The sequence below is a fragment of the Leptopilina heterotoma genome, unplaced genomic scaffold (assembly GCF_015476425.1).
Source record: "Leptopilina heterotoma isolate Lh14 unplaced genomic scaffold, ASM1547642v1 Lhet_417, whole genome shotgun sequence".
Taxonomy (NCBI): Eukaryota; Metazoa; Arthropoda; class Insecta; order Hymenoptera; family Figitidae; genus Leptopilina; species Leptopilina heterotoma.
In genome coordinates this window covers 321319-345890 of record NW_025111076.1, presented here as the reverse complement: position 1 = coordinate 345890, position 24572 = coordinate 321319, and the positions used below count along the sequence as shown (strand labels likewise).

Here is a 24572-nt window from a genome sequence, read left to right as displayed (position 1 = left end):
ACTAACTAAATTATTTATAAAACAACTTAAGCCTTAAACTATCCTATCGCACAATACAAACTAACTTATTCTCTAATTTCTATACAATTTATATCCGCCAAGTGCCCGGGTTTCCGTTTCCCGTTCTCTTTTGCCCAATTCTTGGCTTCGTCATATTAAATTTACCGAGTTTACTTTAATTCTTTACCACTGAAAACATTTTTCTTTACAGCTTGGTTTCCATCCTCGCTTTTTCCAAACCTTTCATCCAACATTCACCCTTTCCGCTCTCATCCAACAGTTCACACACCTTCTCCCCCACACCTTTCCCATCGTCCCTTTCCCTACTACATCTTTCCAACACATGCCCCCAATCCTCGTTCTCAAAACCACACTCTCTACACAGTCTCTCCTCCTCTTCCATCCAATACTTGCACTCTCTCATACCCTCCCCCATCCTGAATCTTAACACTCTATTCAATTTACCCTCGTCCCTAAATTTCAACAAATACCTTGGCAGATTTTTCCCTTTCACCATCTTGTACCATCTATTATATTTCGAACCCACAATACTCATCCATCTATCCTCCCCATCTCTCTTACTCCACTCCAGACTCCACTTATCACTACCTTTCCCATTTACTCCTTTGTCACTCATAACCTTCCATCTCTCTCTCCCACACTATCAATCTCTTTCTCCCTTTTCCCTCCTCCCCCTTAATCAATACTAAACATACCCTTGCCAATTTACTCCCCTTCCCCCTCTCCAGCTTCTCCTCCAACCCCAAGGCTCTCTTCCTCTGTCTCACTATCAATTTATCCCTCCCAGTTTCCTCCCTCAACATATACCCCGGACAGTTATAACTCACCCCCATCACCCACCTTAAAAATCTCTCCTGCATACTTTCTATTTTCTTTACTTCCTTCCACCCCCACACTTCCACACCATAACTCAAGACCGACCACACTAACACATCAAACAACCATAGCCTTCTTCTCCAATCATTCCTAAACTTTCTTCTCCCTATACCCCAAACCTGCCCCATTACCCGTGTAGAAATTGCCCTACTAGGGCCATAGTAAGGAATGAAACGCCGCGCCCGATCAGGGCCAGATCGGGGCGACAAGAAAATGTGGATTTCCTGATCAGGGCCACATCGGGCGCGGCGTTTCATTCCCTAATAGGTCGGCCCTGATCAGGGCCCTAGCGAAATTTCTACACGGGTACTCTTCCCGCTTTTTCCACCCTTCTCTCCACATTCAACTTCTGTTTTCCGTCATATTGAAACCAATATCCCAGATAACAGAACTCATCCACTTCCTCTACATTCATACCACATAACTTCCACTCCACATCCACACTCTTTTTTCCTCTTCTAAATCTAACCACTTTCGTTTTCTGTATATTCACACATAAATCCCTTCCCCTCACATACCCTTCAAATTCCTTAAGCAGCAATTTCATGCCGCCTTCCTCATCCGCCATCAGCACTACGTCGTCAGCATAAGCCAGACCGGTAACATATACACCTACCTACTGTCATGGCTGCTATACTATAGTGAAAAATACAATTTTTCTATTTCCTTTGTAAATTCTTTACTTTTCATTAGATTGCTTTCAAATTTTTGGAAAAACTTCCTTAACAATAAAGGAAAAACTTTGTCGCGAAATCTGCTAGTATTATACCATTGGGCGGCCAATAGACTTATGCCATCTGACGCCACCACTACTTTTCAGGCCGAGTAGATGGAATTAGTCCATCTCTGCGTAGAATAATAGTATGCAGCGATGGACTAATAGTATCTACTCGGCCTGCAAAGTAGTGGTTGGGGTCCGATGGAATAAGTCTATTGGCCGTCCAATGGTATAATACTAGCAGATTTCTTTCCGTGTAGAATCCACACGGAGAAAAAAATCAAGCGTTTGTAGTATGGACATGGTCCATACTTAAAAAGCACGGCGCTGTTTATACTCGATTTGTAGAAATCTATGCTAAAAGAGTATAGGTCTCTACTCTTTTAGCATAGATTTCTACAAATCGAGTATAAACGCAGCGCCGTGCCTTTTAAGTATGGACCATGTACATACTACAAACGCTTGATTTTTCTCTCCGTGCAGAGGCTCAATTATTAGTATATTTAATAGAATATAAAAAATAATAAACAAACTCCTTCCATTTTCAAAATCAATTTTTCTATTTGTTGCTTGAGTTAAACAAAATGGAGAAAAAATTAACATTTAAAAAATAAATCATATAATTCTAACCCTTAAAAGGAAAAATAGATGATTTAGACCCACTAAAATAAAATTTAAACTCCTCCCTCTTCATGAAAGCCATTTTTTATTCGTGGGTTCAATAAAAGAAAATGAAGAAAATATTAAACTTTAAAAAATATAAAATTTAGTCTCAACCACTCACGAAAAATAGACTACTATTAGCCAATAAAAAAAAGATTGAAACTCCTTCTATTTAAAGAAAGAAATTTTTTTTTTGGTTCAGTTAAACAAAATGGAGAAAATAATTAATTTTTTGAAAAATTAATTAAAACCAGGCCTTGGCAACCAGGGCCTTGGGCTTCGTTACCAGAAATATTACTCGTTTCAATAATGTCCTGGCAATGAAGGTCTTATATTTCTCACTAGTCAGACCAATTATTGAGTTTGCCTCACTAATCTGGTTTCCTTATCAAGAATATCTCATAACTGAGCTTGAGCGAATTCAAAACAAATTTATGCGTTTTGTTGCAAGAAAAACGGGGATATCATTTGATAGATACAGACATGACTATACTGACTTGAGGCGGATTTTGGGTATACCACTTTTAAGCAATAGATTCCTTTTTTCTGACTTACTCTTTTTGTTTAAAATAATTAATGGATTTATAAATTGTCCTCAACTTTTATCTTTACTAAACTTTACAGTCAATTTTAGGCCTACTAGAAATCCGACTCTTTTCAGGCAGTCACTATGCAGGACTAATTTTATTTCAAATGCAGTAATTGCTAGACTGACAAGAGAAGCCAATGAGTTTCATTCCAGCATCGATTTTTATGGCATATCTTGAAGCGTTTTTATAAATGGTTTGAGAAACCAAATTTTTTGCTCAACATAAATGATGTGTCTTCACTTTGCGTAATAAGCTAATATTATTTTTTGTTATATTTAGTACTTTTGTACGAAAGGGCAAGACCCGTGTAAATAAATAAATAAATAAATAAATAAAAATAAAACATATAATCCCCACCCCCAAAACATTAAATAAAGTCTACTGAACAATAAAAAATTTTATTGAAACTCTTATTTTTTCAGAAAGGGTTGTGGTTAAATTTTATATTTTTAAAATTATAAATATTCTTCCATTTTATTCAACTGAACTAACAAATAAAAAATAGTTTTCTTTAAGTAGGAGGAGTTTAAATCACTTTTTAATTGGTCCAAAACATCCATTTTATCTTTTGCGGGTTGGAATTACACTACCGTCCACGAGTATCAAGACGACCCGTGCAGAAATCGCCACTTTTGTTCCCGATTACCGCCCTGGCCCCGGTCGGGTTTTCATGATCTGGCCCCGACTTCGTGGCCCCGACCAGGACCAGGCTGGGTTTGCCCAAGGATCTACAAACAGCGCACAATGGGATTTTTTTTTTACAATTTACTGTTCAAAACTGTCTACAGCCTACAATTCTTAACCGGTTTCAGTATTCTTTATTTTAAATTAAAGGCGAATAAATTCTTAAGACATCCCTTAAGGTCAATTCTTTAGTTCTTAATTGTTTATAATTTTTATTTTCAATCAAAGTTAACAAATTAATACAATTTTTCAAAAAAGAAGTTTATTTTCTTATTCCGTTGCTGCATATGATCTGAATCAGTTCAAATTAATACAATATGACCACCACACAATTAATAAAACAGAAAGTAATTTATATCAATTGTTATAAACAATATTAATTAACAAATAGTTAACTTTGATTTCTTTCCACTAAAAAATGTTTTTTTCACCTTTTCTTTTTAATTTAAGTTCATTTAAAGAATATTTGTCCTTTTTGATTATAAAATAACTTATTTAAATTGTTATAAACAATATTAATTAACAAATAGTTAACATTGATTCCTATTCCACTAAAAATTTTTTTTCACATTTTCTTTTAATTTAAGTCTATTTAAAGAATATTTGTCCTTTTTGATTAAAAAATAACTTATTTAAATTGTTATAAACAATATATTAAATAACAAATAGTTATGTAACTTATGTTCCTGTCCACCAAAAAATTTTTTTTTCACGTCTACTTTTTAATTTAAGTTCATTTTAAAAATATGTGTCCTTTTTGTTTAAAAAATAACTTATTTAAATGGTTACAAATAATATTAATTAACAAATAGTTAATTTTTGTTCCTTTCCACCAAAAATTTTTTTTTCACGTTTACTATTTTATTTAGATAATGTTAAAAGACCACGGATATATAATATTAAATATTTAAATAAGTTGTATTATAAGCAAAAAAGACATATATTCTTTAAAAGAACCTAAGTAAAAAAGAAAATTTGTAACAAACATTTTTTTTTGGACAGGATCATAAGTTAACTATTTGTTAATTAATATTGTTTATAACAATTTAAATAAGTTATTTTTTAATCATAAAGGAAAAATATTCTTCAAATGAACTAAAACTAAAAAGAAAATGTGAAAAAAAATTTTTTATTGGAGAGGAATCAAAGTTAACTATTTGTTAATTAATGTTGTTTATGACAATTGAAATATATTACTTTATGGGTTTTTAATTGTCTGCTGGTAATATTGGATTAATTTGAACTGATTTAGAGCATGTGCAGTAACGGAATAAGAAAATAAACGTCCGTTTTTAGAAAATTGTGTTAATTTGTTAACTTTGATTGAAATTTGAAAATAAAAATTATAAACAATTAAAAACTCAAAAATTGGCCTCGAGGGATGTCTTAAGAATTTATTCTCCTTTAATTTAAAACAATAGGACAAACGCACCAATTGTCGAGGGTGAACCATTTGTCGATGTTATCATGGTAATAACCAAAAATATTGCATAAAATGTTAAATTTATTTGTGGTTACAATATTAACATTATTTTTGACATTTATAGCTCTTAAAAACTCTGAATTATTTTTCACACTTAAATTGAAATTCCATGTTTAAGGCAAAAAAATAAATTATTATTAATTAATAATTTTTAGTATTATTGTGAATTATTACTAATAGAAAAATTTTTATTATTTTAAAAAATAGTTAAATTATAAATAATAGAGAATAAATAATTAAATTAATAATTTTTACCATATTATTATGATAAACATATTAATTTATATATATATAACATACATTTTTGATAATTTTTCTATAAATAAATATGATACAGTCAATTTATTATGATAGCACTGTATATAACGGTCCCATGATTCAAAAGGAAGTTTAAGCGAGATCGCTTCCAAGCTTGCGTGGCTATGCGGTATGTGTATTCGACTTTCGTCCTCGAGGTCTAGGGTTCTATCCCCCGTGCGTGCGATATTTTTCCGTCTTAGTTTTAAGTGTTTTGTGTATAATTCTTAATAATGTTACATAAAGTATAGGTTTAAATAATTATTAACAATAATAATAATAAATTAGGCATTAATTTAAATAAGATAGTCTGTCTAAATTAATGAAAGAAAATAAGAAAAATATATTTTTTAAAAACTTAGTTCAATAAAAGCAATTCTAATAATTATTTACATTTTTAATGACACTCATAAAAGTTTATTTACTACAAAAATATTAATAATAATTATTAATATTGAAGTAAACACTCCCCATGCTTCAATAATCAAATAACGAGCTTTAATATAATAAAATGCAGTCAGTATTGGATTTCTACCTGGGTAGCGAAAAGATCGACAGGGCGGCCAGATCGGGCAAAGTGCCATGGCCCCGGTCGGTTTTAGTCATGAAGTAAGAATAAGGAGACTTCACTCTAATGTCAAGACTGTCCCCAATCTTCATAACATCATTCAGGAAAATTCGAATAGGCAGAGGTGGCGTTCCTTACGGGAAAAACAAGAAACTGTCGATTTTCACGATTTTAACCTATGAAATTCGTCTGCTACTAATATAAACAATTGTGACACATTGTGACACTTCAAACAATATTTTTTATTGTTTACATAATTTGTAATAATTTAAATTATTACCAATTGTTTGTGAAAAAACGTTTTGTTTTAAAAAAAGACTACCAGCATGATGAATCCAAATAATTCCGAAGTAAGTACGTGTTCTAAAATCTTTCTAACCTATATTTTTCCCTGAATATTTAAATGTAATGTTTAAAAATTAAATTTAATAATTAATTGTCATTAAATATATCAAAATATCAAGCAATATTTATGAAAATTAAACTTAGTAATTAACACTATTATTATTTTTTTTTGTTTAAACAGGTAAACGTAGGTTTCAACACGTTAAACAAGACTGACATAATTAATTTTGATAAAGAATTAAGTTTTGAGGAGATGAGAAATTATTTGGACTGTGTTATACTGCCCTGTGAAAAGTGGTGTTTTACAAAAGGAAATAACAACTTTTTTGGATTTCAAAGAGTTGAAGATAATTTTGACATTAGAAAGAGAATTGCAGTATTTTATAATATGAAGGTAAAAATTTATCTAGATGATACAATTATACCATGTTCGTCCGATATAAAAATATCAACAATTAATGATTTTAATAAGCTTTTAAAAATAATTGATGAATTAGAATTATAAGATTATTAATTATTAACAGAGATTCTATTGACTGTAAATTAATTAATGCCTCTCAATAGAATCTCTGTTAATAATAATTCTAATATAATGTAACATTATATTGCGTAATTTTTATTTTGTTTTAAGCAAAAATATTTAATGTAATTTATTTTTCAATGAAATAAAGAAAATGCATTAAATCACAATGTCTGTTATTTTTCATAAAACATACAATTTTAAACTTTGTTTTTAACAAAATTGAATACCTAATTCCTTCATGTTTAAAGTTTGAATATCATTAAAATTTAATTTATACTATTTTCAATTTTTTTTCCTCTTTACAGATAATTCATTTCCAACATTATCTGCAGTTATCTTAGACAATTTTCTCTTTTCTTTTGTCTTTGATTATTATTTTTATTCCACTGTTTGGAAATGAAAAACATTCTTATCGTCAAGTAAAATGTCAGAATATGACGTGTCAGTTGTTTAAAATGATTTTCACAACCAACATATGGTATAGATATTTTTTCTAACTGCTCAGTAATTTTAAAAAGTGTGTCAGCCTCAACGATTCCATCTTTAACAACTTTCATCACAGTGTGCTCTAAACAGTCAATTAAACCACAAAGTTGTATTGAAGGATATTGCAGAAATCCTCTAGAACGAATATCTATAAGCTTTTGTCTTTCTGGTATGGGATCATTTTCGTTTAATATCAATGCTGATTTACAATCATTGCAAACAAATGTTTTTTTGTTTTCAATAAATTTTGCAAATCTGTTTGAGGCTTTTCTAGCAACATATCCTGCTATGTAAGCATTTGCATATTTTGAAGCTTCAGATTCTACATAATTATGCTCTGCAAACAAAGCTGTAGCTTCGATTAAAGCATCAGATTTGCAACCAGCATCCAGAATGGTATCCATTTAAGATTCCCACTGCTCTTTTCTTATATCCTTTTCGTCAATATCTTTTATTTTTAATAATACGTCAAAAATTTCGTGGCTGTTGATGTTAGATCCTTTGGGCGGCTGAACTAACGAATACGTTGATATTAATTTATACATTTGTATGAATAATTGTGAATCTGGATGATCATTGGAACCACAGGCGTCTCGCATCATACCAAAAAATCTCTGAAATGTTATTAGTATTTAGGACAAATAATTATTATATTTGTAAGTGATTTTGCAGTAATTTTATAATTTAAAAAATATATATATATATACTTCTAAAGCATCTTGATTTAAACGAGATGTCATTAAAAAAGAAAATCCACATTCATGAGTAAGATAATCGCAAATTTCTAATGTCGCTTTTAGAGACACGGTCAGGCCCACGAAGGAATTCTCAGTCATGTAGTCGTAATTCTCTTTTTTTAAATTAAGATGTCATTCTTCTAAATATTTTAGAAAGTTTCGAACAGTCTGAAAAATGTGTAAATTTATAAAAATCTTTGTATAAGAAAAGTAAACATTATAATAAATCAATTTTACCTCATAAGCATCATTTTCAGGCGACATTGAGTTCAAAGGTGTTCTGCAATTCATTGCAGTAATTAATGCTTTCCACCTTTTACAAAATTCTATCGCAGGTTCACAGTTTTCTAATTCCGGATGTCTGTTTTTAAAAATCTCAAAAACATCAGCTACGCTAAAAAACTAAATTGCAAAATTATAATTAGAAAATTGATAGATTTCTACTACTTAAACATTTACGAGAAAACTATTGCTGTAAATTATTTATCGAATAATTTTTTATGGAAATCAGGAAAAAGAAGATGGCTTTTTTTAGTAAACATGTAATTTACGTGTTTAATACTACAAATATTTACCTGAAAGGCTAAAGCAACGTTCATTTTCTGATAGAATTTTGGTTCTAAGTGATCCTTCGTCAATTTAAAATTTACTTTAATATTATAGCCTTCAGGATCTTCTACTTCTAAAATAGAATACCAAAATATCATAGCAATTATTCCATCAGGTGTCTAGAAAGTGACAAAAATTGTTTACATTAAAATAAGTTCCAATTAAAATTTTGATTTTATAATTGTTGTTAACTCAATCTCTTTACCCAAATTCCTTCTCTTAAACCATGCTTTATTATAAAGTTTCTTATGCATTTGATCAGATGCGGAAAATCGGAGATGAACCAAAGTCTGCGATTTGGATTACAGATATGTTCCACACTAATATTTTTTTCTGAAACTCCAAACTGTTTCCACATATTTCGGTTCCAAGAAGCACCATCTGTTGTAACTGCATCTACCAAAAGTCCTGCATTTTCAGAGAGAATAATTGCTTCTATTATAATTTTATGAAGGATAGTTCCCGTCGCACTACCCTTGCTCAGAAAGCATCCTAGGGTTTGGATCCATTTTTCTCTGAATGGCTGGAACATTACCACTAGAGCATGATCGCCAGGAACCCTTTTTTGATGTTCTGGAGTATGCTCTCCCAAGTTTGTAAAGCCTTCCATTTTTAGTGAATTTCTGTTAAAATAAACAGACTTTGTCAATTGCATTTCGTCAATCAGCAGACATCCTAGAAGAATAAGATAGCAAAATTTAATAAAATTAATTTTTTATCATGTAGTTGTACATTTGGTTTTCTTTTCATTGAACAAATATTATTTACCGTGAACATCTTGAGAGGACATATATTTTGTTTTTTCTTTAATTCCAGAAAATACATTTGACTGAAAACCATACTGGCTTTTTATAAATTTTGTATATCTGCTTAAAGTTTGTATTGATGGTAAAGGCAGAATTTTTTTCTTACGAATATGATTATAAGCTTTTCTGCTTTTAATCCGTAAAAGAAGACATTCGTATATCCAATGCATTTGGTATCTTCTTCCTCTACTACTTTTTACTTTTGAAGCAGACAATATGGCGCGACATGTATTTTGCTCTGCTTCAGACAATTTTGAAATGTGTTTATTCAACACATCTTCTTCAGATTTTGAACATTCCTCTTTCAAAATTGAAATTTTGTTTGTCAATTTCAGAACCTAATAATAATAATAATAATAATAAAACTAAAAAAAAATTTAAAAAAAATGATAACTTGTAAAAGGATACATAAAACTATGTAAATTCTTTATATCTCTTATATTATATTAAGTTGAAGAACGACCGACCGACCGACCGACCGACCGACCCTAGCCGTATATATATATGTATATCTTTTAAAAATAATATTAACACAAATGTATACATATTCACAAATCACACATGCGCAGTAGTGTTCTGTCAATGTTACGCATGCGCAGTAGTGTTCTGCCAATATTACGCATGCGCAGTAGTGTTCTGTCAATATTACGCATGCGCAGTAGTGTTCTGCCAATGTTACGCATGCGCAGTAGTGTTCTGCCAATATTACGCATGCGCAGTAGTGTTCTGTTAATGTTACGCATGCGCAGTAGTGTTCTGTTAATGTTACGCATGCGCAGTAGTGTTCTGTAAATGTTACGCATGCGCAGTAGTGTTCTGCCAATATTACGCATGCGCAGTAGTGTTCTGTCAATATTACGCATGCGCAGTAGTGTTCTATCACTGTTACGCATGCGCAGTAGTGTTCTGCCAATATTACGCATGCGCAGTAGTGTTCTGTCAATATTACGCATGCGCAGTAGTGTTCTATCACTGTTACGCATGCGCAGTAGTTTTCTATCAATGTCATGCATGCGCAGTAGTGTTTTGCCAATATTACGCATGCGCAGTAGTGTTCTGTCAATGTAACGGATGCGCAGTAGTGTTCTATTAATATTACGCATGCGCAGTAGTGTTCTGTCAATATTACGCATGCGCAGTAGTGTTCTATCACTGTTACGCATGCGCAGTAGTGTTCTGCCAATATTACGCATGCGCAGTAGTGTTCTGCCAATATTACGCATGCGCAGTAGTGTTCTGCCAATATTAAGCATGCGCAGTAGTGTTCTGCCAATATTAAGCATGCGCAGTAGTGTTCTGTCAATATTACGCATGCGCAGTAGTGTTCTGTCAATGTTACGCATGCGCAGTAGTGTTCTGTCAATATTACGCATGCGCAGTAGTGTTCTGTCAATGTTACGGATGCGCAGTAGTGTTCTATTAATATTACGCATGCGCAGTAGTGTTCTATTATTATTACGCATGGCCAGTAGTAATTAATTAATTAATTAATTAATTAATTAACTATTCTTAAAAATTTTAATAAAATTCTTTGAAAGAATCCTATTATTTTCTAAAATTTTAATAAATCCTTCGAAATATTTCAATTATTTTTATAAGCTTAGTAAAATTCATCGTAAGAAACAAATTATTTTTCATAAAAAATAAAATTCTTCTCTAGAATTCAATTATTTTAAATACAATAATTATTAACAAATTCGATTGTATTCAATAAACTGAAGAAATTTTTCAAAAGAATTTAATTATTTCCTAAAAATCCTCTATCTCTTATATATTATATTAAGTTGAAGAACGACCGACCGACCCTAGCCGTATATATATGTATATCTTTTAAAAATAATATTAACACAAATGTATACATATTCACAATGTCACGCATGCGCAGTAGTGTTCTGTCAATGTTACGCATGCGCAGTAGTGTTCTGTCAATGTTACGCATGCGCAGTAGTGTTCTATTACTGTTACGCATGCGCAGTAGTGTTCTGTCAATATTACACATGCGCAGTAGTGTTCTATCACTGTTACGCATGCGCAGTAGTGTTCTGTCAATATTACACATGCGCAGTAGTGTTCTGACAATATTACACATGCGCAGTAGTGTTCTATTAGTGCCACGCATGCGCAGTAGTGTTCTGTCAATATTACACATGCGCAGTAGTGTTCTGTCAATATTAGGCATGCGCAGTAGTGTTCTGTCAATATTACGCATGCGCAGTAGTGTTCTGTCAATATTACGCATGCGCAGTAGTGTTCTTTAAATATCAGGCATGCGCAGTAGTGTTCTATGAATATCAGGCATGCGCAGTAGTGTTCTATCAATGTCAGGCATGCGCACTATTGTTCTATGAATGTCAGGCATGCGCAGTAGTGTTCTATCAATGTGAGGAATGCGCAGTAGTGTTCTATGAATATCAGGCATGCGCAGTAGTGTTCTATGAATATCAAGCATGCGCGCATAACACCCACACATGTATACTCACACATATACACTAATCACATGTACATGTATACTCACACATGTTCATAAATTACATACACATGTATACTGCTCATATGCAGATATAAACTCCTACATATACACAAATCACATATATGTATAGATTTAATAAACGATTGATAATATAAATTGTTGAATTTTTTAAGGTTCGTTGATGCACGTAGTGTCTGTTGAAATTTTTTTAAATATACGTAAATACCTCACTCGCTAATGCTGCGCTGTCTGTGTTGTAATGGAACTTATTTATTTACTTGTGTATTTACTTATTTATTTCAGGGTTGCCACAAGACATCGATTTTAAAATTCCATGACTTTTCCAGGTTTTCCAGACCATTTCTTAAAAAATTCCAAACCAGAAATAAAATTGTTTTGGTATGTTTTTAGCTAATTACGACAAAAAGTATAAAATCCTTTAAGTAAATTGTTAACAAAATAAGTTATTAATTTTTAATTTCATTATTAACAAAAAATTAAGTTAAAATTTGTAAGGTTATTTGAGATACGCTCCGAAGAAAGATGAGGAGCAAATCTTTTTAAATTTAAAAATTTAGTTAAGTTTAGAATTTTTCACAATTATTAAACCAGTATTTTAAAAAGCATTTTAATAACATTTTATGAAACTGAAGTTACCTACGTTTATTCAATGACAATTTTTTCTTTGCTAATTATTTATTTTAATGTTAGAAGCCTTTTAAAAAATTTTAAAAGATCGAAGTCGGGGAAATTATTAATTTTGATTTTTTACACAGATTTTCGAAAAATCCATATATTATTTAAACAAAATTATTATTTCCTCACCTCATAAGCAATTTTTTCTTTTACAAATTATTTATTTTAATGTGACAAGTCATTTAAAAAAATTGTAAGAGGATCTAAGGAAGGCAAGGAAATTAGTGATTTTTAATTATTTTTCGTAGATTTTCCAAATATCCCGAAATTTTAACTAAATTATTATTTCCTTGCTTCAGAAGCAATTTTTTTCGATTGCAATTTTTTAAAGGGCTTCTTACATTAAAAAACAATTAGCAAAAGAAAAAATTTTCATTGCATAAAAGTTGGTAGCTTCAGTTTCATAACATTTTGGGGTTTCTAAAATGTATTAATTTAAAAATTATTTAAAGGAAGATAAAGACCAAAAGAAACTAAAATTTAGAAATGCCATATTGATTTCAATTGTAAGCACTAAATTTAAAATCAAAAAGTTGTATGTCAACTTGAAAACTTGAAATTTTTACGACTCAAATACAAAAAATTGAGCTTTTAGTATCAGGCTTTATAAAATTCCCTGACAATTCCAGATTTTTCAGGTTTTCCATGACTGAAAAAAAATTCCATGACAATTCCGGGTTTCCCAGGTTTTCCAGGTCCGTGGCAACCCTGTATTTGTTTGGCAGACATCAACAATAATTTTTTAAATGGATAATCAGTGAAAAATGACTTATATTTCTGTAAGTTAGTGTTTCACTTCGATCCGCGAATTTCATTTTTTCGAGCGATTATTTGGTTATCGTCTTTGGTTTTCAAACGATCATCTTGTTTATTCTTTTGTTAATTGTCAAATCGTATCGTCTAATTTTCTAATTGTCATCGACCGAACTTCTCGACTGCTTCTCGACTTTCCCATAACTGACAACTAAAAATAATACAATAATAACCTATTTTTTGAAAAAAATCGATATCCAAAAACATTTAAATTCTTTTTTATTAATTCTATTAAAAACTAAAATTAAATTCATTTTAGTGAATTAAAATTATTATATCAAGTTAAAAATTAATTCAAGGTGTCTAGTGAATTATTATTTTTAAATTCCCGGACCAAAAATAAATATTCCCGGATTGATTTTTTAAAACAGCAATTACTATAAAATTTAAATATTAATACTTTTAATAAAGAAATTTTTAAGAAAATCAATTTTAAAAAGTCAATAGACATCTTTATTTAGAGAAATATATAATATTACTTGTTATATATTACTTAATAAATCTATAACATTGTAATAGTTGGATCTAAATTTAAAATTAACCTACTTTTTTATTTTTCTATTAGTTGGGCTTTTTTGCGGAGTATTATTATTATTTTTAATTGTGTATTTAAATAATAAAAATTAAAAATAATTATTTTTAATTTTTATTATTAAAAAAAAAAGTTGTCTGTTCATTGAACAAGACCTACATGTCTTATAGTATTTTGGCCCCCTGAATACGAATATGAAGTCAGAATTGCTCCATCACCCTCTGTTTTCTTTTAAATCGAAAAAACTACCCTTAAGTCTAAAATTCAAGAATTAAAGTAAAAAAAAATAAAAACACGGCTTTCTTCGGAGTAGAAGAATATATTTATGCGTTTTCTTCTTTCAACAACTCAAATAATGTCAAAATTGCTCCACCACCCCTACTTTTTTTTAAATCGAAGAAAGTACCCTTAAATCTAAAATTCAAGAACTAAAGTGAAAAAAAATGAAATAACCGGTTTTCTTCGGAGTAGAAGAATATATTTATGCGTTTTCTTCTTTCAACAACAAATAATGATAAATTAACTCTGATTCTGCTTTTTAGTTATGAGAACAAAAATAAAGGAACGTATGCTTTTGTCTAAAACTAATTGTTTTTATTGTTGTTAGTATACTCTGGGTTCATACTTAAAGGGGTAGTTTTTTCAATATAAATCAATAAGAGGGTGATGAAGCAATGCTGATGCTTTTTTAAAAAGTACATAAATATATTCTTCTACTTTGGAAAAAACCTGTTATATCATTTTTTACTATAATTCTTGAATTTTAGATTTAAGGGCAGGGGGTGATGGAGCAATTTCGTCATTATTTCTAAATTGTTGAAAGAAAAAAACGCATAAATATATTTTTCGACTTCGCAAAAAAACTGGTTATTTCATTCTTTGACTTTAGTTCTTGAATTTTAGATTTAAGGGTAGTTTCTCCCATTTAAAAGAAACAGGGGTGGTGGAGCAATTTTGACATTATTTCTGAGAGGTTAAAGGAAGAAAACGCATAAATATATTCTTCTACTCCTAAGAAAACCGGTTATTTCATATTTTTTTACTTTAGTTCTTGAATTTTAGATTTAAGGGTAGTTTCTCCCATTTAAAAAAACAGGGGTGGTGGAGCAATTTTGACAATATTTCTGAGTGGTTGAAGGAAGAAAACGCATAAATATATTCTTCTACTTCGCAAAAAAGTGGTTATTTCATTCTTTGACTTTAGTTCTTGAATTTTAGATTTAAGGGTAGTTTCTCCTATTTAAAAAAACAGGGGTGGTGGAGCAATTTTGACATTATTTGAGTTGTTTAAAGAAGAAAACGCACAAATATATTCTTCTACTCCGAAGAAAGCCGTGTTTTTATTTTTTTTTACTTTAATTCTTGAATTTTAGACTTAAGGGTAGTTTTTTCGATTTAAAAAAAACAGAGGGTGCTGGAGCAATTCTGACTTCATATTCGTATTCAGGGGGCCAAAATACTATAAGACATGTAGGTCTTGTTCAATGAACAGACAACTTTTTTTTTGTGTGCCTGTGATTGTAATCATGCCTAAATTAAAAAAATTTAACATTTTTAGGTATAAAATAATTTTTTAATAAACATTAATAAAAATTTAGTTTTCTAAACATTATTCAAAAGTAGACGAAAGAACAAAGTTTTGTCCTCTTGATGTAATTTTTCTAAATTCAATAGATTAAGTTATAGATAATTAAAAATAAGTATACTTAGATTTCTTTGAATAATTTTTTAACACAATTAAATTTTTCAAATATGTCTACAATAGAAACCTTTTTGAATAGTTGAAATTGTGCAAAATTTAATTGAAAATAATTAATTTATTTCAAGTATTTTGTTACAATTTTTTGAAGAATTTTAATTGCAAATTTTGAAAATAATTGAATTATCAAAAATTTAAAAAAAATTTTTAAAGGTAAATTAGGATATAAGAATTATTTTAAGAAATTCAATTATTTTCGAAAAATAACATTATAATATTTTTAAAAACTAATATTATTAGAATTTTTTTATAGTAATTTTTTAAGATTTAATTATCTTCGAATAATGTAAATAAACATTTATGAAAATTTACTTCAATAAGACGAGCGAACATGACAGCTTGGTTATCAAAACAAAAAGAAAATCGTTTTTTGTTCGTTTCTCGGATCGTGTTGCTCGAATGAAACACTACTGTAAGTGTAATTTTCAACTGACTTTTAGTAAAATTATTTGTTTGACAGAAATTTACAATATTAATAAATAAATCACAATAAAATAATAATCAGTGAAGAATGACTGATATTTTAGTACTTTTCAACTGATTTTCAGTAAAATTCCACTGATTATGAATCCAAAGTCACTTTTTAAAAATACAAAATGGCGAATCCAGGATAGCGGACGAAAATGAAAGGTTTAGTAAGAGAATACGTAAAAATAACATTTCGTATAATGTACAATGACATTTTTTGTAAATGTCACTTCATAATTTTTGTCTTATTACACAATGATTTTAAATAAAATAATTTATATTTTTATAAATATTAATAATTTTTTACATTTTCTAACCACTATAAGGTTTTAATTTTGTAAATGTTCAAATTCTGGTTTAGAAAGAAAAATTTATATTATTATACAACTATATTGTCTAGACTTGCAAAAACCCAAAGTCTAGACTTTGTTGTAACAATATTGTTACAATATATATTGTAACAATATTGGTGACGGTGACATGCGTAAGAATAGTGCAGTAAAAATTTCAAAAAAACACCCTGATCATTACCTACAGAAAATCCTATTAGTAAGAAAAGAATGGACGTATCTTCGCCCTTTTCTTACTAATTATTCAGAGAATCAGGCTAACATTCAAAATCTAACCTTCTAAGTTTAGTTATTTCAAAAAAATTATTTTATTGATTCAAATAAATATTTATTTTAATTAAAAACTATGCATTATTTAATCAAGTAATTTTTATAATTGATTTAAAGCAATATTTATTAAATTAAATTATTCTATTTAATTGACTTAAGTAATTTGTATTTGGTTCAAATAACTATTTAATAGATACCATAAATTAAAATATTTATGTCCAGTAAATATTTACTTAGTTCAAATAAAAAAAAAAAAAATAAGTAAAAACTAATAAGTTTAAATACAACCGAACGAGCGTTAGCGAGTGAGGTATATGTTGCTAGTTTGTAATAATTTAAATGTTTTATTGAAATAATTAGATATAAATAAATTAAATACAGGTTTGGAAAAAAAATTAGATCGCTTTTTAGAATTTAAAATTTGATTTTTTAAACAGTCTTCAGTAAAAAGGACCAGCCTTTTTTTTAAATTAATAGCTATTATGATATATAAAAAATATTAAAACAGCTGTTTTTAAAGCCAGTGCCTTACATAAAATTGATATTTTGACTGTCGGAGTCAACTCAGAAATAATTATTTATATTTAATAAATACTGTAATATTATATATTATTATTGTATAATATTTTATTGAAACAGTTGCCTCTTTTTCATTACCTTTTCCTGCAATCTTTTGCTTCTCTTATTAATCGTTTTTATTTTCTCTCGAAATAAAGTATGTTTCTTTCTAAACAGATTTTTACCCTTCTGTCTAAGTTTTTGTTTTTCAGAAATTTTTGATTTCGAACACGGAAAACAAAATTGTTGTTGCCTGCCTGGAGTCCCAGTTTCTTTTCTAATGATGTATCCACGGCAATGTACAGATCTACAATTAAAAGAATAATTATTATATAATTGTATAAAAATTGTCTCTGCAATTTTTAAAACAATATTTTAAATGTAAAAAATTATTTTTGGAAAAAAAATATCACAAATTATATTAATGAATTCACACCTTTCAAAATTGCTTTCAGCACAGGGTAAAAGGCTTGAGACAAATACCAGCAAGTTAGTAATATCTTCCACATTATTTACAAACTGCCACTGCTCAAGAAATATTTCCTTGTTTTTTACAAAAACCTTAAAATCATTATTAAAAAAATTAAAACAAATAATACAGATATATATTCTAGGAATTTTATTATAATTCTCAAAATTAATTGAATTGCAGAGAAGAATTTTATTATTTTTGAAAATAATTGAATTATTGCGGAAAAGTTTATTAAAATATTTAAAAAGAATTGAATTTCTGTGGAAAATTTTATTATTTTTTAAAGTAATTGAATTCTTAAGAATTCAAATTCAAATAATAAGAATTTTATGAACATTGTTTTAAATAATTAATTTTTTCGAAATATAATAAATATTATGAAAATTTTATTAGTTTGAATAATTGAATTTTTGTGGAAAACTTTATTTGTGATAATAACTGAAATTTTCGATGATATTTTAAAATAGTAATAAAAATAATTGAAATTCTTCGATGAGTTTTATTATTTAGGAAAATAATTCAATTCATGCTAGTATATTAATAATATTGAATTTAATTTAATATTGAATTATTTTCAATTATTCATTTTTATAATACCTGTAATGGTACACTTTCGCAGTTGTTAAAAATATTTTCAAATTTCGATTCTTTTTTGAAATTTCGATTACCGGGCGGTGGACTAAAAATATTTACAACTTTTGTTTTTGTTTTCTTTGTATCTGAAGATGTATTAAAAATTGATGGAACTGCTCCCTTTTTTAAAGACACTCTTATAACAGAAACTTGCAATTTTTCGTCTTCCACTGCAGTTTTATAATTTCTTATAATTTCTTCTTCCAAGAAATGTAAGTCGCAAATTACGTGTTTTTTTTCAAATTTGTCCCCTCCAGGGATTACGTCTTTCCATGCTTGAAGCATTTCGTCCTACAAAAATACCGATAGATATAAAAATTATAATTTTATATATATATATATATATATATATATATATTGTTTACATTGTCATAAAAAAAATAAATAATAATTTGTCATAATAACCGTCGTTGCATGGAAAAATCTTCTTTTCATCTCATTATCTAATTGCTCTTTTTTGTTTCGATAGTCGGAAGAATTGCAATTACGCACAAAACAACAAGGCATCTGCAATATTTTATTAACAAAAAGTAATCTAATTTAATATTTTCGTAAAATAAAACAAATTGTACAGAATTACAACTAGACAAATCAATTATTTACACAAAGTCATAATCATGACTGCAGAATGACATTAGAAAGATATTGAAATAATAGTTGAAAATTATTCAACAATATTTGTAAACACTTCAAAACAATCATATCTCAATATTTTCAATTTATACATCTTGTAAGCTTGAAATAATTTAAATTAGAAACTTTTTTTAAGAAATAAAAAGTATTTATTTGTTAAAATTTTTAAAATTCAGTATAATAAATTTTTTTTCCATATAAAATTGACTTATATTTACACACAACTTTATTGCTATATATAAGTATGATATGTAAAATATAATACGAATAATATTATATATTTAGCATTTGTAATTACAATATAATGCATTTAAATTATAACAAATGAACTTTTTATTAATTATTTAATGCAGAAAATGTACATACCTCGTTAATATTTTGTCACTGACACTGATATTATTATATATTAATAACGGATATTCAAACAAAATCACAAACACGGTGCTCCTATATAAACAAAAATAAATGTGAATGTGACAGAAGCACATTTTGAATTTGAAAATCGACAGTTTCTTGTTTTTCCCGCAAGGAACGCCACCTCTGCCTATTCGAATTTTCCTGAATGACGTTATAGAGAATGGGGCCACTTTTTCTGTATTCCTCACATAGAGTGAAGTCTCCTTATTCTTACTTCATGGTTTTAGTGTTTCAACCAGGCCGGGGCCAGGTCGGGTTGCCAGATCAGGGCCCGATCTGGCCCCGACCTGGCCCCGGTCAAAATTTCTGCACGGGCGATTACACGCGACTCTATAAAAAACATGCCATCACTTTGTTAATCATATCTCGGAAATAAAAGGAAATACAAGAAAAAACTTAAATACGGTTAGAAAGATTCAATTTTGTGTAAAATAAGCCGTCTTTGAAGTCATTTCATTAACTATTTTTTGAGTTGTAGAGTGAGAAAGAAATAAAAATTATTATCAAATTTTCTCATTTTTTTCTCTTGACTTCAACTTTTTCAAAAATCTAGAAAAATTCAGATACAATTTTTTTAAAAACACAGAAATCTTCGTTGGAATTTTAGCTTTAAAATAAGCCTTCGAAAATTAAAAAATGTTAATCCGTCATCGATTCATCATTAAAAATGTAAAGCCGTGTTGTGACTGATTGGTGCATCGAAATTCAACTTTTGGGGGTTGGAATTATATGATTTATTTTTTAAATATTAATTATTTTTTCCATTTTGTTTAACTCAACCAACAAATAAAAAATTGCATTTTGAAAATAGAAGGAGTTTATTTTTATTGTCCAGCAGTCTTTTTTTCTTAATGGGTTAAGACTAATTGAGGCCTTGGATCCAATAACTCGCCCGACGCTCGGAGGAACGCGCAACTGCCAGTCAGTGAGCAGTGAGTGCCTCTGGGCCACTCACTGCTACCCGACTGGTATTAGCGCGTGCCTTCGAGCGTCGGGCGAGTTATTGGATCCAAGGCCTCAATTGTGGCTTTCTTGAAGTAGGAGGAGTTAGAATCTCATTTTAATTGGTCTAATAAGTAAATTTTCTAAAAATTTTAGAAAAACGGGGAAAAATTGCCTATTTTATTTTTCTTAGTATAATTATTTATTTTCTGCTTTTTTATTTTTTATATTCTATTAAATATACTAATAATTGTCTTTGTAATTGATTAAATTAAAAAAAGATTAAGTTCAATATACAATAGGCCTGTTCTCGTTGCCTGCACGAGTGTACACTTCTTAACCTAAGAAGTGAACTTAAGTTCTTAACTTAAGAACTCTTAAGGTGTACACCACCTTAAGAGCAGGTGCAGAAAGTGTAACGAAATATCTGTGCTGAAAAATTATGTCTGCTGTTCCAAAAAGGCACACCAGACGCACTGGATTAACGCACACAATTTGTCCTACTGTTTGTCGCATCTTTTGTGCTATTTCCAATGTTTAGAAATTAATATTTAAGAAATGTCAATGGAATATTCCATTTAATTGGGGAATGAACAAGAGTAGTAATGAAAACATAAAAAAATGTCTTTTATTGAAAGATCTAGTGTGATATCTACTGTTTCAGGAAAAGAGGAAGAGAGGATCATGTTCCAGCAGATGCAGTCCATGGCCCAGAAGCAGGTCTTTAAGAATTCTAACAATTTTTAACCTATCGGTCGCGATTCCCTCGTTTCGCGTCTCATTATGATTGTACGTAGCTGCTTGCCAGTAGAACTTCGCTGCGTGGCTTATTTATTTATCATTTTTTTTCAATTCACAAATTAGCGTAATTTCATCGTCATTCACAAAAAACTTCATAATTACATTCGTAAAGAACTCTATTTTCCCTGCCTCGAAAAATAACAATTCAATTTTCTTTTCATTATAAAATATTAATTTCACACAATTTCATATCTTTTTCGTAAAGTCTAAATAAGAAACTTTATAAAATAGAATAATTTAATTTAATTGTAATTAGATATTTCACTGTAATTTAAAAACTTTTTTTAGATTTTGTAAATCAATTTTTTTGGTAATTTAGGTATTTTCTTTGAGGACATTTAAATTTAAGTGAACAATTTTCGGAACGTACTAAAAATGGAAAGAAAAAGTGATAAAAATTGTGAATTGCAATTTTTCGATTCAGAGACAAGCGATAAGTAAAGGGGAAAGCGATTTTCAATAATTTTGCTTGACCCGAAGATATAGCAGGAACACTTTAAGTGCGAGGTGAAACGTTGGAAAAGAAGGCCCCAGGTTGGCCCAGTATTGTATAAATATGTCCGAGGCAAATATTTGTCTTTTGGATATAAAAACTTGAATTTTCACCTACCCAATGGGAAATGCCAGTATAGTGCCGATGTTCACCACTGGCTTAGTACTCAGACGATTGTTTGGCGTAGTCTAGCCGAGCCTCGACATTTAGTGCTGGCGCAGTACAGAATTTTTGTTTCGCCGAAGCTTGGACAAGCCATGGCGGCAAGTGCTGGCTGAGTATAGAAAAATTGTTCACAACGCTCTTTGCCAACATTGCTTTTTTGCCATAAACTTGAAAAAAATTATAAAAAAAGTTTGTGAATGTTTATAAATATAAATGTATTGAAAAAAATTTATATTTTACTTTTCAGTTGTTCATTTTTTATTTTTATTAAATTTAATAATAACAATTTAACATAAATTGTCTAATTTTGTAAATAATAAATTATTTAAACAAATTAAAATTATAAACAAAATTTAAACTTTAATCTCAATAATAATTTGGTTCCTATTAAAATACTATTATACTTCTTACTATGAATAAAAAATTATTAAAAAATTACCACGTAATTTACCACGCACAAATGTTAAATGCAATAAGTAAAGTAATTTAATTTAAATATTAAAAATTTAGTTTAATTTTTTTATTTCAATTTATTATTTCTAAACGTATCTCTATTTTTTTCTCATCTTTGACTCAATAATTGTATGTCTGAATGATACTGAGATGTTAATACTTTACTGTATACATGTGTCGTTAGCATAGTGGTTAGAGCGTTAGTCTATTAGTCCGTAGGTCGTAGGTTCAATTCTCCTCGTCAGCAATTTTGTTTATTTTCATAGGTTTGCGATATTTCTAGATTCCAATCGTTAGGTACTAAAATATGAAAATCTAATGCACACTTACTGTAATTGTTTATTATTTAATTTTTAAATGTTATAAACAATTTTTTTCCACTTAATTTACTATATCCATTGTTAGTCTCCATCTTTAATACAATTTCTTTAAGAAGAGAAATATTTTATGAATAATAACTATTTATTAATATTATTTACCATTTTGTTGTTAAATTATTTATAATTATTAATTTACGACTAATTAATAACAATACGGCATTTATTGTGGCAATATTCTCAGCCAGCACTGGTCCAGTACTGCGCCAGCGCTGTCTGGCAGCGCTGGCAGGCAGTACTTCGCCAGCGTTAGACAGCGTTATCATCCCAGAGTTATGCCAGTGCTGTCTGTCAGCGTAGCTGCCAGTACTGCCAGTGCTGGCGCAGTACTCCGCCAGTTTTAAATTTCCCATTGGGTAATATACATAAAAATTTTTATTTATCTGAATAATCAATTATATCAATTTTTTACTCTTATATTTTATTGTAAAAAATTTTGTTAATCGATTTTTTATTCAAACAAATTTTCTTAACGTAATGTTAAATATAATGCATTTACAAATTCAAAAATTTCTATTTTTGCTAATTTTTATTTACACGAATGAACATTTATAAGAATTCTTATATACCTAACGATAAATGGTTATTTAAATTGAAATTGCAAATGACAGAATCGTTTCGTTACGAGTTTTAAAACTGACGAATAATAATACTTTGATAAACTAGCTATAATTCTAAAATTAGTCTGAATATATTTTTTTCAATTTGCAATTTTAATGAAATGACTGTTCGTCTTTATGAAAATTTCTATTCAAATTACTATTCCTAAAAATAAAAATTAGCTGAAATAGGAATTGAATTGGAGTTCAAAAATACGGAATATTTTGTTAATTAAAAATTCTGATGAATGAAAATTCTTTCAAATAAAAATTTGTTTGAAAATATTAATTCATAATTTTAAATATAGATAATTCTATATTAAATTAAAAATAATTAAATAGTAATATTTGTCTTTGTAATAGAAATTACAAAAAAATATTTATTTGGTTTAGATAAAAATTTTATTTACGTTCATATAAAATTTATTTGTTGTTCAGGGTGCAAATAAACATTCTGTTAAGTAGAAATTCAAGTTAATTAAAATCCGATTAAACAAAAGATTCGTCAAATAAGCATTCTGCAAAAATAAAATTCTTTGAAATAAAATTCTACTAGCCAATACTGGGTAAATTCAAGCTTAATTTTGGGCCAATCTTGCACTTAGAAAATCCCCCAATTTCGCACTTAGAAATTTAAGAATATTTAATATTTTTGAAAATTATTGAAAATGAGTTTATGCCTCTTTCTAAAATAAAATAATGTATAGGAAAAGAAATGGTAAGATCCGGTAATTATGTAGCACCTGGTGGAATTAATACATATGCTATATTCATTTAAAAAAAGTAAATAAAAGTGCAATACACTCATATATACATTATATGCGATCACACGCGAATACCATCGTCACTGCTATATATATATATATATAATATTTGCATCATGACCATTTGCTCCTTATATCACTATGTATAGCCTGCTCTCTCATTTGCACAATTAGTACATGTCCCTTGCACCGCACCATCTTCATCATCACGTACCTCTTATCGTGAATTCTACTCTAAATGTTAAATGCATTATATTTCAAAAGGAAAAAAAAGGATTTTCAAAAACAAATCAAATTTTTCTTTTTTTCAAAAAAAGAAAATTTATTTAAATAATAATAATTTACGATTATTAAATCGTAAAAGAAAATTACAAACAAAAGAGAATGTAATTTTATACATGTTATAGGAGCAGTTGAAAGTAACTAGATGGACATATCAATTAATTCATTAATTACAGCAGTTCTAATTAGTCTGTTTAATTAAAAAAAATCACAAATCAA

General features: G+C 28.8%; 1 protein-coding gene across 2 annotated transcripts in view; it reads left to right on the top strand.

The window, feature by feature from the left end:
* The window catches only part of LOC122506404 (ELKS/Rab6-interacting/CAST family member 1-like), a 436083-nt gene that overhangs the window by 291494 nt on the left and 120017 nt on the right, over positions 1–24572 (top strand). For both annotated transcript variants that reach the window (XM_043618552.1, XM_043618551.1), the window contains exon 4: positions 21084–21139. In XM_043618552.1, the coding sequence (XP_043474487.1) occupies positions 21084–21139 (56 nt within the window). The remainder of the gene's footprint in view (positions 1–21083; positions 21140–24572) is intronic.